At 49.2% G+C, this 19,868-nt stretch overlaps 5 protein-coding genes across 5 annotated transcripts; 2 read left to right on the top strand and 3 right to left on the bottom strand.

Annotated features, from left to right (window-relative positions):
* Positions 1 to 637: 637 nt before the first annotated feature.
* N7519_011765 (Mis12-Mtw1 family protein) lies at positions 638 to 2,537 on the top strand (the record flags this gene model as incomplete). Its single annotated transcript, XM_057298538.1, has 5 exons — positions 638 to 845; positions 909 to 1,502; positions 1,568 to 1,738; positions 1,795 to 1,963; positions 2,018 to 2,537. The coding sequence occupies 5 exons, from the start codon at positions 638 to 640 to the stop codon at positions 2,535 to 2,537; spliced, it is 1,662 nt and encodes a 553-aa protein (XP_057146420.1).
* Positions 2,538 to 3,605: 1,068 nt separating this feature from the next.
* Positions 3,606 to 6,224, bottom strand: N7519_011764 (threonine/serine exporter family protein; the record flags this gene model as incomplete). Its single annotated transcript, XM_057298537.1, has 1 exon — positions 3,606 to 6,224. The coding sequence occupies one exon, from the start codon at positions 6,222 to 6,224 to the stop codon at positions 3,606 to 3,608; it is 2,619 nt and encodes an 872-aa protein (XP_057146419.1).
* Positions 6,225 to 10,687: 4,463 nt separating this feature from the next.
* On the bottom strand, positions 10,688 to 12,421 carry N7519_011763 (uncharacterized protein; the record flags this gene model as incomplete). The annotated part of the gene is made up of 1 exon (XM_057298536.1): positions 10,688 to 12,421. The coding sequence occupies one exon, from the start codon at positions 12,419 to 12,421 to the stop codon at positions 10,688 to 10,690; it is 1,734 nt and encodes a 577-aa protein (XP_057146418.1).
* A 2,953-nt stretch (positions 12,422 to 15,374) lies between these two features.
* N7519_011762 (putative APSES transcription factor) lies at positions 15,375 to 17,627 on the bottom strand (the record flags this gene model as incomplete). Its single annotated transcript, XM_057298535.1, has 3 exons — positions 15,375 to 17,242; positions 17,307 to 17,493; positions 17,586 to 17,627. 3 exons carry the CDS (start codon positions 17,625 to 17,627, stop codon positions 15,375 to 15,377), a joined length of 2,097 nt encoding a protein of 698 aa, XP_057146417.1.
* Positions 17,628 to 18,020: 393 nt separating this feature from the next.
* Positions 18,021 to 18,462, top strand: N7519_011761 (NADH dehydrogenase [ubiquinone] 1 beta subcomplex subunit 7; the record flags this gene model as incomplete). Its single annotated transcript, XM_057298534.1, has 3 exons — positions 18,021 to 18,072; positions 18,138 to 18,259; positions 18,358 to 18,462. 3 exons carry the CDS (start codon positions 18,021 to 18,023, stop codon positions 18,460 to 18,462), a joined length of 279 nt encoding a protein of 92 aa, XP_057146416.1.
* Positions 18,463 to 19,868: the final 1,406 nt, after the last annotated feature.

Genomic DNA, 19,868 nt, shown 5'->3' with positions numbered 1-19,868 from the left:
AGAGAGAGAGAGTTGCATTTTAGAGCCAGTCATACATTAACAGCGCTTCAATATTTTCCAATCATACAAAAGCAGTCAAAGCAGTCAAAGTAGAAGACCAACGTTGAAGTATAACGGTCGATAGTCCCAAAACAGACTAGCGCGGTCCCCACGCGCCCGACCAAAACAACCGCGTGCGAGAATCCAACCCACCACTCACACCCCAAGCCGCCGCTCCCTTGCGTGTCTTTTTCGCGATTGAATTGAATAAGTCGCCTAGTCTGCTGCTATTCAGCTGCAGTTCTAAATTGGGACGCGACCCGCGCCTAACATTCCGCGAGCCGACTGGCCCACCTCAACTCAACCGTGCCACTACCCTATACACACATCAAGTACATTAATCAACAACCCGTCTGATTCACCAACACCGCGTTGAGCTCGACCAGCTGTTTGGGTGGGGGGAATAACTCTAGTTCGGTATCCGTACGCACGCGGGAGTCGCGCTTGTTGTTTCTCCAGGAAGCCTCTTCCACCAGGGGTATTTAACTGGAGAACAGAACACCGCGAAGCGAGTAGTCGACACCGGAAAGGGGGTGCTCGCTTCGCCGCCCCTACGTTTATTTCCGACCACAATAACCCCGCGTGGACCCCTCCTGACATGACAGTCGCGGTCCTGGCGACCACAACGATCAAGACAAAGCGTCGCGAACCGCTGGGGACGATTGCAATGGCCGCTCCGAGGACACAGTCGCGCTATGCAGCTGCGTCCGCTGGGTCTGGAAAAGCCAAGGAACGGAGGACTACCCGACTCAGCGCAAGTAAACAAGAGCTGGAGAACACAAACAAACTAGGGAAGCGGACAGCTGGTGAGTAACTTGCTGGGTGAAATTGTTGGGCGAAGGAAAGAAACATTCTAATTCGTCTTTCAGTGACATACGAAGAGGATGCAGAAGGGTTCCAGTTCGCTCTACTACCATCAAAGAAACCCAGGCCGTCAATCGAAGCGGTCCGAGAAAATCCCCATTCGGACGTGGAAAATGCGCCTCCTAAGTCAACGCCAAAAAGAGGACGACCACGGAAAAAGCAAACGGGCGAGGAGACCACTTCAAGCGCGGTGCCAGAAAAGGGGAAAAGCGTGGAGCTTCCAGCTAGGAGACCCACGAGGGGGACTGCAAAGACTACACATACAGAACCTGAATTTGAACCGACAAACGCGATCCGCTCCTCACGAACCCGCGACAGCCCAGAGCACCAGCCTGAGACAAAGAAACCGAAGAAAGCAGGACGACCACCAAAAGCCAAAAAGCAAGCGCAAGTGTCTGAGTCAAATGGATATAATTCTCCCGCGCAACCTCCAGAGGGTACAAAGGTGGCACTGCCGGTGGCCGATACCCCGGTGATTCAGCGGAATAAAGAGTTCAGAGGCGGAAAAGGTGATAAAAGCGAGAAAGGGCGACGGCGGAGCAGCTTGAGCATGCGAGGACGAAGGGCCAGTTTTTTGATCGACTCCGGGACATCAAATGGTAGGTTTCTCGGTCTGACATAGGCTATAAATGGCCGAATGCTGATTTTCTCTTTTCCCATGCAGCGTTACCCCATAGAGAAGTTGGTACAGCGGATTTCTACAAGCACATCGCCGATGACGGAATCCCGGAGCCGCGAAGGATGCGACAATTATTGGTTTGGTGTGCGACTCGTGCAATAGGGGAAAAGCCTTCAGGGGGTTCAAACTCGGACGATCAAAGTGCGCGCTTAGCAGGTACGTGGAAACGGTTGACTTGTTTGAGAGGGATTGTTTATCTGACTCTTTTCCAGCTCGTGTGATTCAAGAGGAGCTTCTTCAGGATTTCTCGAGCAACTCAGAGCTTTCCAACTGGCTCGGCCGCGAAGATTTGAACCCTCCAGCCGTGGTTGTCAAAAAGCCGAACCCGCGAAACGTGCAAAATACAGACAAGATCAAGGAGCTGGAGGAGCATATACAGAAGTAAGTGTATTGCCGAGAGCTGTCACAAGTGTATAAGACTAACGAGCTCCCCAGATTACACAGAGAAAGGCAGTCTCTCAATGCGCTTCTTCGACAGCCAGCCATCCCATCCGTCAAACAGTCTGACAGCCAACAAAAAGATAAGCAACCTTCACGTAAATCACAACGCGAAGAAATCGACCCCTCTCTCCTCGACCCCTCACAACAAGCCATACTGCAATCCCTCAATCCCTCTAATCAGCCAGGAGAATCCTCTACCCCATCTTCAACCCGACCACCTATCACTCCATCTGCCGTCTCTGCTCAATTATCGCGCATCACGTCTGGGCTGGCACCGACACTCGATGCCTTTGCAGCGGGTGTACATGACATCGAACTATACCGCGCCTCCGCAGATACCGTTTCATCCCGAATATTACGCATCTGTGCACAGCGACTGGAAGAGCGCGATGCGCAGAACACGCAACGTCTCCTCGCAATGGAAGGCAACGATGACGAACACCCACCACCAACGAGAATTAAGGAAGATCTGGGTCTCATTCTGGGAGCACTTAGTCGGGTGGAGAGACGATAGAAAATACAGTCTATCCTTCCTACGTATATTCTCAATAATCTGATTTCCAGCATTCGGCATTCGTTTTTCCTTTCTTCTTTTCTGTTCCCTGCGGGGATTCACCATGAATGAATTGATTGATAGCGATGATCTCGACGAAAACCCCAACCCAACATGATGGGATGGGGAAAGGCGCATTTACGATGGCATTTCAATCGTTTGACAAGCTCGGAGTTTGGGGGTTTGGGATTGCAATTCTAAGATATCTAGTGCTCAGTAAGGTGCATTCATTGAATCTGGATTTGAGACGGAGACTCGAGGTGGAGTAAATAGGTAGTTAGGTACCTAATACATGCATGCCATCACTCATCGATGACTACTTTCTGCTATCCGTACCTAGGTATGGTAAGATGCCCTAATTTTATCTGGTTTTGAATGCTATACTGGCCTTACATGAGACGAGGAGCTCATTATACATCTGTCTCCACAGGTATTAGACTAGAATAGAGTATTGCGCAATAACATGCCATATCTACAAGGGTCTAGGGCTGTTGTATATAAACAAATGACAAAAAGTCATATTACTGCTCCATCAATTGATGGTTTCAATATCTCACTGAGATACGTAAAAACAAGGCTCAGCCAATACAGTTTTGTTCTTCCCATCTCGATATTCAAATATGACACACGGGAGAAGGACAAAGAGAATAGCAAGACAGGCACACGCGAAAGCAGGCCCTCGGTGATTTTAGTCGTGACTCGTGAGAATCATAGCTTCTATATATGTCCAGACGGAGAGCCCTGGAGGGTCAGGATAGTGAGTCAATATAGACTTGATCGGCGAGGACAGGGAATAAAGAATCGAGAAGACGCAGCAAAGAGGTCAGTGGTTCTTTGCATTCGCCAGCCTCATAGAACGGATAACAACTAGAATACAGCATGTGAGCTCCCGTTCCTCAAATCCGGGGTTCACGTATCGAAACGCCCAAGAGACTCGGTAGTCGAGCATGGCGATAAGCAATCCTCGTAACAAAATGAGAGACGGATGCAATAGAGGATAGAGGGAGAGACGACGGGGAGCTTCATTGCCTAGAAGCTAAATAGTCCGCTGCGCTTCTTCCCTAGCGGATAAATCACCAAGGCCGCTAGGAAGAGACCAACTGTCGTGCCAATAGCAATTTGGACCATGCCATATCCGATATCGAAGACAACACCGTAACTTTGATTCTTCGCCTCGTCGGCTGAGAGCTTCTTTGCCGCGTCGACAAATCCTTGTGTTCCGTTGTTCACAACCGCATATGGGGACCGGGTCATTTCCTCCGCAGAAGTAATACCTGATATTAAAGAGCCACTAGCCGCAAGACCGGAGGGAACGAGAACAAAGATGGCCGGCAGCATTGCCGCAGCAGCGAGCCCATGTCGTAGCCGGCTGTAGAGATTGCCCATTACACCAATGACAAAGGCGCCCAGGGCATTGGACACCTGGGTGTTAGAATAGAAGCGCTTGGCGCTGAAGTAGTTGGTCACGTAGCCAGCCAGAGAGATTACCATCATAATCGGCATCTGTTTCCACTTGGCGCGGTTGACGATCGCCAGGCATACGGTGAATAGGATCACGAACGGAAACCGCTGCAGGTACTCGTTGTGGATGGGGCTGGCGGGACATGTATACTCCTTTGAGGCTTGAGCGTCGAGAAGCCCGTAAACGGCAGTTCCAATGGTGATCCCAAACCCGAGGAACAGCGAGTATATGATGGCATACACCATGCGAACAGAGCCTGCAACAATACTGCGTGACTGGAGCTCCAAACTCGCACATAATACAGTGTATCCTGGTAGGATGAGGGCGATGGCGGACTGTGCCAGAGCAGAAAAGCAGAACAGAGGCTCCCCATGGAATCTGATGCTTCCGAAGGCACGGGCAAGGAAAGACGTCAGGACTGCGGCGGAGATCTCAAACACATTCGAATATAAGCTCGATTTGGTGGACAAAATCAATTGTAACACTCCGAGGAGACACCCCAGTAGAAACGCCACGGGAATATCAACCGGACGAGCATTGAAGGCAAAGGGCCCGACTGATGCGCTAGCACAACCATGGGCGAAGATGAGGAACATGAGGTGGAATTTGCTCTGCTTCTTCATAACCTCATCGAGCCGCTGTATTGCCTCTTCGACCCCGATGACATCGTGAATCACCTCCTTATAAATCTCATGCACATCGGCCAGTTTACCCAGATCAATGCCTTGGCTGGACCGGACAACCTTGACCTCTGTTGTGTGTGTCGAGGCATCGTCAAAGGAGATAATCATGCAGCCGGGTATATACAAAAACTGGCCATCGATCTGGATGACACGAGCTGTCATGCGCATATATTCCTCCAACCGATGAGTTGGAGCTCCATACTTCATCAAAGCACGACAAAGCCGGATTAAGTACCGTTGTCGAGACAGAAGATCAGCAATATGAACAGTGATATGAATTTCATCCTCAAGCTGAGACTTGCGGCGTGAGCGGCCTAGACTGGGAATGGCAGCACCACTGCTGCGGGACCGCGTGAGCATGGCGAAGGGAGAGCCAGAGCGGCGGGACGAGCCAGCCATGGAAATGCTGGAACGAGCGGTAGATTTATCGTACCACTTCCTTTGCGGTTTCCAAACACAGTCCGGGGACAGGCCGCGCCCACTGAACTCGGAGGAGCTCCCCTGTCGAGATCGCCCATAACGTCCTCGATCTTGGTTGTGATTACGACGAGTCTTGTCGTAAAGCTTGAGCAGCGATGAAAGAATGCCTCCGCGGTAATGTGACGTCCGTTCAGCAGACTCGTATGAGTTCCTGTCCTCGCTGGCGGTGTCTTGGTCACTGGAGTGCAAGCCGGGCGATTGAGGACGAAGGCGATTCAGAAAGTTGAGGTCTTGAGGTGACATTTGATTCACTAGATAATGGGCTCCGGAGGTCTGCGGTATTGATCGCCCGTCTAAGAAGTCCGCTTCATGTTCATCTATTAAGTTGTTGAAGAGTTGTTGTTTCTCGGAGCAGCTTATCACAGGAAATTTATCTCCATCTTCAGTCTGGTACACCACTTCAGCGGGGGTGGAGCCAATCTCAGACACTAGACTGCACCGAGGGCTGTGCTTCGGAGAATTATGGGGACAATTGAGAAGGGATGCGAACTTGTGGGCCCTTTCATGTGCGAAGCAGGTGGCCCGCCCCTTGTCATTCGTACCCTGACCAAGCTGATACTCTCCTAAAGTTCCTGGGGAGCTAGTCTTGGTGCTGATCTTCGAATCGGTACCATCCACTGACGCGCTAGAGTGATCATCTTCCACCTGTGGTGCCAGCTGGGAGCTTGAGGAGACTTTTTCCTGGAAGCCCGGAATGTTGGCAGTGGGTAATGGCCTTTGCGGCAGCTCGGTGCCCCTTTGATCCAGTCGGAATTCGACCATGGACCCAGTAGGTTGTTCTTTCGGCTCGGATTCGCTGGCTGTAAGCTTGACGCGGTTCGTGGTTTTCAGAATGCCTGCATTCCGATACTTGTCCTGTGCACTAGCGTCACCGAAGTTTCGCACCTGAGACACTGGTTGGCCCTGGCCTTGGAAGCTATCACTGGACGGTGATGATGCAAAGCAACACGACCTTGATAGACTTGACGATCCTTCATCAGATGCGCTGCGGGAGATCGGAAGGTCAAAATAACCTCCCGCCATTCTGGTGTAATCCTTTCTCTTAAATTGGCATCTACTTCTTGGTTACTCAGTAGAGCTCACAGACCCCCCTGGGTGACCGAGCTCTTGGATAAAAGCACGGGTAGGGCGGTTCATGTGCCCGGCTGGTCAACTGTAACCCAGCAACAGTCAGTTATGTGAGATAACATGAGGAAAGCTCTTGTTTCCGGGATTTTGTCTTCAACAACCAAACAGATAGTGAGCTCACCTTGTTCAAAGCAGAAGCATAAAACAGAAACGAGGAAGAGATATTGCCGCCAACGCAAAAAAAGGAACTGGCACAAACCAGCACGCCAAGTCTAGAACTTCTTGGAAAAGGGGGGTTGAGATCGGAGGAAGTCCCACCAGGAATGATAACTATGTCATGTGTACATAGCTAGACATAGGATATTGTATCGGAGAATAAGGACATATGCAACGTCGGAGGAAGGGGGAGGAGAAGTTAGGCAAGGTAGATCAATATAAAAGAGACAGTGGACACGAAGTCTGGGATGCAGGAGTTCCTCTATTTACGAGGATCCTCTCGGTTAAAGACAGGACTAAAATAAAAAAAGAAGAAAAGCTATTTTCCGGCTTGCTGGGCAGCACATGGACCATATCAAAGAGAGTCCAAGTCCCAATGAGACTGCATTGGAGGGGAGTTTCATTTGGGAGATGATGACCCCGTGTAGCCGTAGAGGCGCCATCCCCATGCCAGGTCCTCAAGTGTTTTGCCATTTTGCCACGATAGTCAATCAGCTGGCAAGGTCCATGTCCATAGCAAGCCGAGGTACGGAACTGATAACCGGAATGGTGAATAGATACGGTACATTCCCCCTTGGCGGGTATTGCGGGAGATTGACACCTTAGTCGAGCGAGACACGGTTCTCTAACCTGAAATGGAATGGATTGGCATCACAACTGACGTTCTGGATCGTATATCGTCGAACCTCATCGAATCTCGACCGTTGGCCGAGCAGAAGATCCCCCAAGAGGGGAGAGAGAGACAAGAGGACCGAGCTCTTGGTCAAAGAGACGGGTTTCACAAGCCCAGGTCCCACAAATCCGCGTCAAAAAAAGGATCTGATGGCCGCGTCAGGTCAAAGGGGGGGGGGGTGTGTGTGAGTGGGTATCGGGAGAGATTGGCTGAAGAGTGATCTTCATGATCAGAGGTTGAAAGAAGATCAGTGGAGCAACTCTTTTTTCTCTTAGCGTATGTTGTAGATTTACCTAGATACCTTCTTCTCATGTTCCAAGATTGACTAAGAAGGAATATCTGGTCTTATCTCCCCCTTCTACTTCTATTTTCGTCCTTGACGTATGAAAATTACGAACCAGTCCAGGCCATCCCTTGTACCTTGTGTGTCTTTGACATCATGGGAAATCACCCGACAGGCGAAACACTTCCGTTATGCAAGATACCTGCAAGATACCTGCTTTCCGCTAGTTCCTTATTGAATCGACCAGTCGAGAACTATATCCAGATTCCAATCTATCCTATTACCCACCTGCATACTATAATTCTACATCAATATTCGGGGTCTGAAGATACCGATCACACCATCGGGAAGAATCTGATCGGTATTGCTGGCTATCTCCTTCCTTCCCGACCGAGATCTACACGGACAAGTAGGCTAGTACTCGTATCGCGCGTCGACACCCGGAAGACTTCGGAGACTGACTCGGTGTCCGTCTTCAGAAAGGATGTTGAAGGTTTTTGATCAGTCCCGGCAATGTACAAGGTACCACGGATACCGCGGATGAAAAGGTCACACTGATATCCGGGGAAATTGTTTGCTGGCCCTCCTTTTTCCAGTGCCGGAACTGTTTCTATTGCCCATAGGAGAGTTCAACAAGCACACATGCACTCCTGATTGGCCTCGAAACAACCCCCTTCATGATCAACAATATCCCAGACATGAGCTCCTCACTCGTCATTGTGCCACCTAAAGATGTGAGATGCTTATCTAGGTAATGATTATTACCCAACATATGCTGCCTGAAAACCTACGTCAGGGGGGGAGCTTGGATGATTTAAGCTTACAGATGTGGCTGCTGACTAGTTCTGGATCCGTGCTAGTCATGAATATCAGTCAGGGGGAAACAACCAGGGCCCAACTTGATTTTCGGGTGTGGCAATTGAATGGTACTTCCAATTGGGTACCGTGCAAGGTGACTGTGTCTCCTAAAACCTCTAGGGTATCATATAGGACCAGGATCGTCTCTTCCGAAGTGCTTGTTATCAAACGTTAATTATACTCGGTATGATCCTCCCATTTGTTCCCCTTCCTGGAATAGATCGACATTTTACGCTATCGAAACTATCGAGGCTTGACTAAACATGTCTTGCTTCACCTCTATCTCATTCCTTTATGCAACAATGCGACCACACAACCATCCGTGCCACCCTCTCCCTCCCTCTCAGTCACACGGCCCTCTTCCCCGACCAGCCGTACCGAAGATAATGGTGTGACCTGCAAGGACGCAGGGACCAATACTTAAGCTCGGACTGCAGATTGGGCATAAATACTCTCCTGTCTATGTGAGACTCATGTACTACGGAGGTCCGGCTGCTCGGCTGCTCTATCCTCGGGTAGACACAGATAAAGCTGTTCTAATTCCAGGATTCTTGCGTGGCCTGGGAATATTTCGTTTCCTACAGTTACCCATTGTGACAGTATACTTTCCACGTTAAGAAAATGAAAGATGCCGTTTACATTCCTAGGCTTGAGGTCCTCGACTAAAGTATACTCTTGTCGATGGCAAATTTCTCACTTTGCGTATTTTTGGCATCCTTCTCATAATAATGCATTCCAAGGCTGTGGGCGTTGATGGATTGACTTGTGCATACCTAAGTACCTAGATACCTGGTATATAGGTATATATAGGTAGAAATCTTGTCGACTTAGGGTTTGTGTCAAGGTTTTTTAAAGCCGTGGTTGTACCATGGTTCTTGATATACAAGGCAGATCTCACGTACTTTGGCGCCAAAACCACCTGGGCATATAGGTAAATGCATGACTAAGTAGGTATTGGCTAATAGATTCCACTTTCGACCCCCCACAATACCAAGGTTTGTTTGATGCCGGCATAACCAGCCAAGTATATATTAGAATTACTATTTATGGGGTTCACTCTCCGCCCAAAGGGAGTATTTCCCTATTCATCGTCTGGACGGACATTAAGCTATATATATATATACATATTGTTAGAAGCAGCTAGCAACATTCACCTCCTTTTGCCATGTGACCACATCTTTTACTCTCTAACCGCGTCATTACACTACTCATTTGGGGCAGCTCGTCTGTTTCCTCACCGACAGCGGCCAAGATGTGAGCACATTACAGTGGAAATTTATAGCCACTTCTTATTTTGCCTTTTGACAAAAAGTGTAAATAAAGACCGAAATAGTTATGCAGCTACTCCGAGCTCGGAGCCACCCCCCATAGCCATCAGCATACACTCCGGGACTCTGTGACTCTGAGTCTAAGAATGAGGTACACAGTGCATGGAAACTATAAGACCTTTAAATATGATCTAGCGAGATTGACGCGGCCTCATCTCACATATTGATATCAATTTCACAAGCAGTTAAGGCGACCTCCGATGGCTTTTCTTCAGGGTACCTTGTAGTAGCCTTTTGACCTATGATTTATGCCTTTCTTACTTTCTGGTCACAGGTTTAAACACCAAACCTGAGGGAGTACCGACCATAGACGCCTTTTCTACATATAACTTTCGAGCAATACCTACCTAGGACTCTTTAACAGACCGAGTAACCAGGTGTTCCAGGTGGGTCATTGTATGACAACATCAGAATTACCGTAGGACCTAAGAAGCATATCTGCATATCCGATGGATTTGCCGACCAAAAGAGAAACTACTTGGATACTACATACGTTCATGGAGTATGATAACATAGCCAAACAAGATAGATACTTCAAACAAGATCAGACACTTGCTAAGATATGTATTCACCAGGGTCTGAGCCCAAAAAAATGCACCAGGCAGAGCTGTCTGTACATAACCAGATGTACATCAGAAGCCAAATGGAGAAAAGAAGAGAAGACAACTTGCCATCGCAGGTGCCTCCCTTCCAGTCTCAAGCTCATCCAGCGTGTTCCGAGGAAATATAGCCGGTCTGGCCAGCCCCGGCTGTGATGAAGCCAGGTGGGAAAAGGATCGAACGTAGTGGATAAAGATGAAGAGAAGCAAAAGAAAACAAATAAGAATAAAGTCATTTCAGACCAATCAAGGTCTTTCGTCACAAAAACATAAACCTTGGCATAAATTGCCAGCAATAGTGGTAATAAGAAAAGGAATGTCCGGGGGTCAGCCGCTATCGAGGCATTTTGATCAGGACTCGATAGGCAAAAAAAGACAAAAGTCAACCAACCCATTTGGCAAAGAAAAAAAGAAAAACATGAAAGTAAAGGTCATACGTCGCTGTCACGTGGTGTTTGGCATTACATGAAGGGTGTCTTGCGTTTTTCAGCGCTGGACAACACCAGCATCGGCGTCTTGCGTCGTTCTGGTGCCTGGGCTGCCGGCCCCTGGCCAGCAACAACATCCGCCACTGAGGGTGACGAGGTGCCACTGGCACTAGGCGAGGGAGCATAGTCCCCGCGAGAATCGACAAACTTCGAGTAAAAGTAGCCACCGTCTTCGCTAGTCGGGGTGGCGCTGTGGAAGGGGCTGTCCGGAGACTTACGATCCCGGCCAGACTTCTCCCTTCTCTCAGACCCAATGGCACCATTAGCAACTGCTCGCAGGCTGCCTAGACTGGGCTTGCTAGAGAGGCTTCCGCCGCTGCGCACGGTGGCATCATCGCCATCCGAGAAGGTAAACTCTTTCTCACTCGCAGGGGTGTTAGTCCCTCCGCTGCTATGGTATCCAAAACTGCGTGTGTCGCCACGACGCTCGATCCCTGCGCGAACAAGATTGTGAACGGCGCGACGTCGCTGACGGGTCGCAAAGTTCTTGCTACCTTCGTGCTTTGAGGTGGGCTTGGCCACAAGATCCTCAAGCGAAGGGGGGCCACGGGGCTGGCGCATCGGATGCTCACCAGCACGACTTTGACCGGGTCCAAATGTTCCAGTGGCCGGTGTCGGCGGCAGGGCAGCAGACCTGGGCCCGGGACCCACATTGGCCTTGGCGGTATCAATGTTCGTCTTGATACTCGGGTTGAATGAAAGGTTCTTGCGGTGGCCTCGGCGGAGGGCATTTACAGACGATTCGTGGGGCGGAGATGGGCTGCCAATTGGAGGAGAGATTGGCTGCGGGAATTGCATGGAAGATTGCGCGGAGTCCGCAGGAGGAGAGATCTCTGCACGGAACTGAGGAACTCGCTGTCCAACATGGGACTGGTTATCTTGATAGAACTGTTGCTGCTGATCTTCCTGCGAGTTGTTATCCATGATATAGCTTTGTTGGCCAGTCAGAGGATTGTAGACGCAGAACATTCCAGGTTGACCAGGAACTGGTTGCACAATGGGCTGAACGCCTTGCTGGAGCTGCTGTTGATAAAATCCCATACCAGGCATGGAGAGCGAAGGAGCCTGTTGCTGCCGAGGAAGGGACATCCCGATGTTCAGGCCTTGGAATTGCTGAGCTGCAGCAGTGACACTAATCAACTGCTGTTGCAGACGTTGCTGCTGGGCTGCAAGGAACAGGTTGGTTGACATCAATTCCGCGTACATGTTCTCATCAATTGGGATATCGCCACCAGCCATTTCAAGAGTCGGAGGTGCAAGTACCTGCTCCGGCATAGTGTACATCATGCGGTTGTGGTGCGAGTTGCTGCGGTGCGAGTTCGCGTTTTGATTCGTGGTGTAATTGTGCTGTGGGAATCCAGTTCCGGTCGCAGTTTGTGGAACCCGGTCCGTCCCTCGGCTGGAATACCCAGTGAATCGTGGGCCTTCCATTCCACTCCGCTGCTGATGTTCGGAGGGAATTGTCGCAGACTTGGGAGCAGTGCGCAGTCCAGCCAAAAGATGAGAGCGACTGGTACGCGGAGTGGAGACAGATGCCGATGCCTGGGACTCGTCGATGGTAGCAACCTGGGGAGGCACACTCAAGCGCTTGATGTGAGAGCCTTTGCCGCGCGAGGCGAAGCCAGAGCCCGGCACACCCAGGGAATTGCCATTATTGAAGGAAGAATTGTAAGACATTTGAGCAAGACCGCCAGCGTCCATACTCATATTCGCTTGGTAGAGGTGGATTGTAGGTATGTGCAATAGAATGCAAGCAAGACAAGTGATATCTTTTTGACGTCCGGAGTAGAGGTGAGCGTTTGGGGTCAACCACAAAGCTGAACTCACTTTCCGGCGATTAAGGAATTATGGTGTCTATGCAAGAACGAGCGCTGAAATAAGTCTGCAATATCGAGATTCAACGACTGAAGAAGAAAACGTAGACGCGAGAGTCGGGTTTTCTGTATCCAGGGCCTGGTCAGTAAGATCCAACGGATGGAGCAGAGGGCAACAACACGTACCAATCACAGGTGAAGATATGCAAAGAAACCGAGCGGGTGGCTAGCAAATAAAGACGGCAGAAGATAGAAGAACCAAGCTGTACAAGGACTTGCTGGGTTTGAAAGTCGCGAACACGAGGAATAGGTCTCGAGGAAGCCGAGGTGTTGATTTGTTGATAGACACCTCAGGGAAAAAATAATTAAGAGGATATTTTTGAGGAGAAAAGGCCACGCACGAAGCAAGACCACGAAGAAAAGATAAAAATGTCCGGAGGGGGAAATGCTCTGCAAATCCCAGCCGAATGAAAAAAAAAAGAGAGTAGTACACGCGATACCGAAGATCGAAGACTTCAAGGCTGAAACACTGAAGGTCGCGTCCAAACAACCCAGTGCTGTGCAAATAACCGATGAGAAAACAAGTTCAGGGATCCGGCCGAAGAGATGAACTGGGTATCAAAAAACGATGCAGCGAATTCGGGTCTCGGCCAAACACAACGTTTTTCCTCAGGGGGCGCGGAACTAATCGGAGCTATTTGCAAAGCGGATAAATGCTTTTTTGGGAGTTTTCCATGAAACGAGAAGAGCTGCAGAGAAAGAAGGAATGCAGAGGGGGAAAAGGAAAAGAAAGAATCGAAGATTAGATGGAGGATTGTGAGAGAAGAAGAAGAAGAAGAAGAAGAGAGAGAGATTGAAGATGGTGGATGGCCTAGGCGGGGATTGTTGCCTGATCCCCAAGGCAGCAATCGAACACAATAGGCCCAAAGAGTACTAGCGTCTTTTCTCTGGGCACAATCGCTTTGAGAGGGAATCTCAGCGGAATATCAACGGAGACTCACTTAGATATCTTCTTTAATTCTGTTCTCATGTTTGCGGGAAAATAGGGGTAATTCAAGCTTTTTCAGGTCTACCTATACTCTAGGCGATATCCTCTTCTTCTGCCTGACTGCCTGATCATAGCTGACAGCATCACAGAAGACCTATTGGGGAGATCTGACTGGCTTGTTCTGTTGGCCAATAAGCGACACACCCAGCCATGAAGTGATCCCCCCCATCACATCCCCAGCCAAATCATTGGCTGTTGGCCACTAGCGGCGCGACGTGGCTGCCATCGACGCCTGACAATGCCCCTGGAGCCGCTCGTCGTTGATGCCAAGCTGCAGGCGCCAGCCAATGGGTTTACCTGCTTGTTTGCTTCTCATTCATAACTCAATCGGATCTCATCATTGTCACAACCCTGTTCATCGTATTCTACAATGAGGGTGAATTCTGAATGTAGTATAGCGTGTCTTCTTGGGTTTGTCGTTCTCCTGCTCTTTAGCACATAGGCGTGTTTCTATGTTTCTACAATATCCCCTCACTGGCTCTGTTCCCTTATCGCCATCGATCTCCCATTAAAGCTGTGAGATGGTCAGGGAGCGTAGGAACTGCCTCACAGACCATAAGTGATTTTGAGCGGCTTTTGATCTATAAAGGGCAACAAGCGCTTGAAGCCAAGCAGAATGCCCACAAAACCCAGATAAAACCAAGGAGGCAAGAGAATATCTCAATATTGTCTATCAAATTGCTGCGGAGTAGAAATTTATAGTGGACTCTTCAGTTATCATCACATGCTTTCTTGCGAGACACTACATATGATAACGTGTGATGTGATATATATATATAGGATTGTAGAAAAGACTGGCGTCCTCTGAATCATGAAACGAATAGAGAAAGGCCCCGGCTTGTCAATACGCCAGAAAAGGACGTTTTCTACGGCAAGAAATTGTGAAAATTAGAGATTGTAGGCCAGGTGGGCGAGTCTCATCAGCAACGAATGGCACATCAAATATCCTATGGAAGACCTTGAATAAGCTTGATCCCGGCTCAGTAAGAAGATGCTACCTTCCTATCGGCTTATGAACCAAGGCATGGATGCATGGATCCAATCGAATATCATCTTGTTCATTGGCAACCTTGGAATTCACGAACTTTTTGGTCGGCGGAAGAGATGGCTCTACAACGATATAGAGCACGCGAAGATAAGGATGAATCTGTACCGTAGCGTCTTTCAGAGATCACATATAGAACAAGGTGGTAAGACCCTTGTGATATGATCTGGGGAATTGCACAGACTACATAGGAAACTGTCTAGTAAGATCGTGCCATAGAAGCTAACGTGATTATCGTTTACGACGGGCCATGAAGATCTGGATTATCAATTGCAGAATTTCGCGCAAACGCTGGTATAAACCACGCCTTTTGCCATCCTAAATGAATCATACATGTATAACGTACATCTCAGCCCGTCCTGGTTTAGTATTTCGCATCTCGCCCGTTAGGGAATCGGGAACCGCTGCCCCCACGTTGTATGTACAATGTACAACTGTTCTTATGGTCTGTACAGACACATATGAAAAAGAGATAGACAGTCTGTGCCCGCATATCTGCTTGTGGGTCAGAATGCTAGTCAGATGGAGAATGGGGCCCAGAATCACAACTACCTAGGTAGATAAGTTGCTGTTGAGCCACGGGAACATGAAGAAAGGTTAAAACAATGGATATGAAGAAAAGGTAGAAAAGAAAAGAGAAGAAACGATGAAGATGCGGGGTATCTGCTGGCTGAAATAGTGTGCCAGAGGAAAATCAATGAATCATGAAATATAATCAAACATGGAGTCCATGGGTCTGCGACCTGGAGGTAGCTAAGCATCCACTGGGACACTGGGTCCAGGGTGAGTGGCCGACTCATTCTGGGATGGTAATTGTCGATGACCTAGTTCCGGAGTGGTGCCCTTGCCGTTCATTCGGTCAAATTCCAACGTTTCAGCCAACTCCGCAGCCATAGGGTCCAGATCCTCTTCTTTAAGTCCGGTCGCCAGAGCCACCAGCTTGCGGTGCATATCGAACTTGGTGCTCACACCCGCATCCGCTGTTTGTTGGGCTAAGTCTTTGATAGCATTGCGACGTATCTTCTGCGCAGAGCAGAGCTCTCGAGCGAGTCGATACCTTGCCATTAACTCATCCTGCTCAAAGGACGCTGGTGTAGGTTTTGGTACCTCCGTGATAGCAAACTGTTCGGCCAATCGAGCATGCTGGACTTGCTCCAGAAGGGACTCATAGCTTGCGCGCAGTTTTTCGTATCGACCAGCCTGGTCGTCATTGCGCTCATGCTCGGCCTCCTTCGCCGCCAATGCAGAGAGTTGCTTCTGAATCTTCTGGCGGTCGGATTCCAATTGCTCGTATAACGCTTCAGGATTAGCGACATCATTGGAATCTTGCTGGTTGATTTTTGAGTTTCCATAGGTCACGGCAAGCTTTTTATTAGCCTCAGCCATGATCGCCCCAATCTTGGAGAGGAGCTCAGACGTCGCAGGGGCATCCGGGATTGGAGCAACGGACTGTTGATCTGTGCCCACAAGACCAGCTGCTTCAGCATCCATATGTTCATTAGCCATGGTGACGGAGGATGGGGCTGGCGGGATGTCATGGTCATGATGTTGAGAACGCTGTGTGATACTGCTAGCGGTTTCCCCTTTATTATTCACCAGATCGCCAGCGCGGTGACAATGCACAAGAAGGATGTTCACTAAGCGAAACGCGCCGTTGCGAGCAGCGACCAAGACAGCGGTGTCTCCATTCTGGTCCTGGCATGACAACAACATTTGTATCTCATCTTGCGAGCATGTCTTGCATAACTTATCGAGGAGTATTTCGCAATAATAACGTGAGCTCTTCCACTTTCCCTTGCTTCGAGTATTCTCTGCAATGTGATGGAAGATAGTGGCGCCGAACCAATCTCGGAAAGAGACAGTATCCAGAAGCATGTCTAAGAGAGCCGGGAACGTTCTCTTTTCGTAATTATTGGTGAACAGAACAGCTCGGACGAGCGGGGTTTCTTCATGCTCCGAAAGGGCCTTGACATTAGCCCCCTTGTGCAGGAGATCTTGCACAATGCCCAAGTCACCCATCGCACATGCCCAGTGGAGTGCTGTGTTCCCAGAGTCATCAATAGCCCGATCGACTTGGAAATGAGCAGGAGGTTCGGGAGGGGGAATGCGTGTTGCCTCTGGTGCATCACCCACGGTCATGAAATAGTCTAGAAGTTGGTCGCCGTAGATTATGTGTTCCTGCTCACTAATGGACATAGCGGTTGCCTCATCCACTCCACGCTTCCGCTTCCGTCCACCATGTGACATTTGAAGCATATCCTCGTCTGCGACCATTGATGATGATTCAATCGTAGCGTGTCCAATTGACTCGTTATCATCGAACGCCGCATTCATTTCGTAGGAATCTTGTGGAATGGTTGGGGGACCCATGCTGCGCTGAGGTTGAACAACTTTCATAGACTCTGAAGCTGCTACCGCTGCGGCCGCGGCAGCGGCAGCGGCAGCACGGTTTGCAGCGGCAGATTTCCTCGGTGCCCTAGGCTTAGATGGAGCTGATGTGTGCTTTGGCGCCGGCGGGGGGCTGTGGTCTCCAGCAACGTAATCGAAAATTGGGGCTAGTTTTGTAAGGATGTTGTTGCGTTCCGCAAGCTGGCGGCCTTCCGCAAGTGGGATCCATGTTCCTGTGCGCATTGCCTGTCAGTAAGCTGGGATTTCTCTTCAGGCGTCATACATCCCAATACATACCCTGATATTTGCCGTAGCCTCCCTGAACCTTCTCATGTACCCCCTTCTGGACCTCTCGTTCGAGAATGCGCGTTCGTGCAGGCTTATCGAACCCTGCAGCTTTCAGGATGTGTGTTGCATTGACCCAATCATCCGCTCGCCTTCTCATGACACTGTCAGTGTCAAGCTTGAACTCATACACGGGCACCTGGGTGTGAGAACGTCAGCTGTGGTCGCATTCAACACGGAAAACAATCCCATGATAGGGAGGTGAAAACATTCAATCATAGATATACTTACACTGCTATAGGTAGCAGAGTAGATGCTTTCCATCCCCGCCATAATGTGCGTCGCCGTCGGCCGCTGCAATTCAGTAGGTTCCCGAAGAGCGATGTAGCAACCACGCACGTTGGAGCCGAAGCGTCACCCGTAGAAGATCCGCAAGTTGATTGGTTTAAGAATTCTTCGGCACTCGATGCATTGCACGCAATAAAAATCCGGACCGCGAACACAGAGATACGATTCGGTGGAGCTGGGGGTGGCATCCCAAATACGCGCTGGACGCGTAAAGTGCGCACTAGTCCCATTTCGGAAGGCGGAATTCTGTCATGTGATTCTATGTCATGTGACCAATATCGGTCCAGCAGGAACCTCAAACGAGCGGGAATCGCCAACCACGCCGTCCTGCCTCTGTTTCCCCGCTCCTTGCCTTTCCACCCCTCAATTCTTGACAAGATGACTGTCATCGAAACGGTTAAAAGTGCCGTTGGCCTTTCGGAGACCTCTGGTAAGATTCCAAGGCCAATGGCCACCAGTCAAAAGCTCTAGCAGGAAACTTAACCCAGATTCCAGCAACCCGGCAGGAAATGTCGGAAGCCCGTCTTCCCATGCAATACAGAGATTCATGCGCACACCTGCTGATCCCATTGAACCGATGCCGGCAAGCAGAGTACTACCTTCCCTGGAAGTGTGAGGTACGAGATCCCTCATTTTGATGCTCCAACACAACCCGATTCGACCAGAGCGCTTTCCAGAGCTAGTCAGCTAATGCCATTCTCTTCTTTTCCTCTAGGATGAACGACACTCATATGAGAAGTGCCAGTACGAAGAGTTCAAGAAGCGTGTGGCCAAGATGGACGAGCTGCGTGCCGCCAAGGATGGTGCCCGGAGCAACTGATCTGTGGGGGACTGTTGGTATGCGTGGTCAGTGCTGCTGCTGCTGCTAAAGCAGCAGGAAATGTAAATAAGAGATATACCGAAGCTGCTTTTATGGATTGCCTTTTTGGCGTTGGGACCTTTCATCAAAATCGGCCACATTATTTTCTTTGCCTATCTAAACAACAATTGCATCTGCAACTTGATGCTCTGTTTGACATTGGCTAGGTTGATACCCAGCATGTTTTCTCAGATCAAGCATGTGTCCATAGACGACTTGTCGTTTGGCATAGTTTGAGCGCATGTAAGCACATCGTTTAGTAAATCACTTGCAAAAAGAACTATACAACCCTAGGAATTTGACTGAATTCCTTGGAGTCCCTCGGTAATACACGCGCTAGGATTTTATAGTTCTTTTGGCGACCTTAGATGACAGCTTTACTCTAGGCAATGACGCCTTGCTACGGACCACTGATGTAAAGCTCGTGAAGCTCATTTAGGCTGCTTACCTAGGTATTATATACACCCGTGGACGTCCCCTAGGTTAGACCCTTCGACCAGGACCAAAGCATGTTGCCTAATTAGATACCATTTTCTGCGTCCAGTGATCGTTTACGCCTTTATAAGCTTAAGCTGTAGTTCCATTGGCTGCATTGCTCCCGATTGGTGTGCACGATATTATGCTAGTTATAGTAGGGACCTACATATAGGTATGAATATTGCATTATATGCAGATTTGACGTAAACATCATTGAATCATATCAATAAGTTCCATTTAGTTGTGATATTTTCTACGGAGTATGTTCCTGTACTTTCAAATATTGACTCTCTACCTATTCTGTAGGTGTTAATATCTCAATATCTCCATGGTTTAGCTTACCTTGTAGACAATTGAACATCATTTTGGTATTAACTATTGACTGTGATATCTGTGACTTTGATTCATTCCCTTTTGTATCTATACAACGCTCGGACCTACTGATAGATGATGATCCTTGAAGACGCAAGTGAAGGGTCTCATCCCACCAGCCTTTCTATACCAGTGTACTCCAAGTCGAGGATATTCTGAAATCAAGTCAGATGAGGATATTCCCCGTATAAAAGCCTTGATGGAATAACCTTGGAAGTCTCTACCTAGGTAGAGAAGGCCGTGACAAATCATGATTAATAATACAAGTCGGAGGTTTGGCAGGGAAATAAAACTCCCGCCGTTATCGCCGCCCCCGCCAGAAAATCGGCCGGCCTCCGAAAAATCCCCCTCATTGCCATTTGCCAGGAACTACGGAGAATCAATTAGAAGGGGGACTATGCGCAGGTCTACATCTGTTTGACTACTCTCGGTTCTTCAACCTTCGGCTCTCCTGTCCACTTTGGGATTGTCTTGACTCTTTTACCCTATACTTGTGCCTAGGCATTTTGTGTTTGCCA

Source organism: Penicillium mononematosum, assembly GCF_028829835.1.
Source record: "Penicillium mononematosum strain IBT 11891 chromosome Unknown utg000005l:1.0-9366267.0:1.0-9372171.0, whole genome shotgun sequence".
In the NCBI taxonomy this organism is placed as follows: domain Eukaryota; kingdom Fungi; phylum Ascomycota; class Eurotiomycetes; order Eurotiales; family Aspergillaceae; genus Penicillium; species Penicillium mononematosum.
This window is presented reverse-complemented; position numbering and strand designations above follow the sequence as displayed.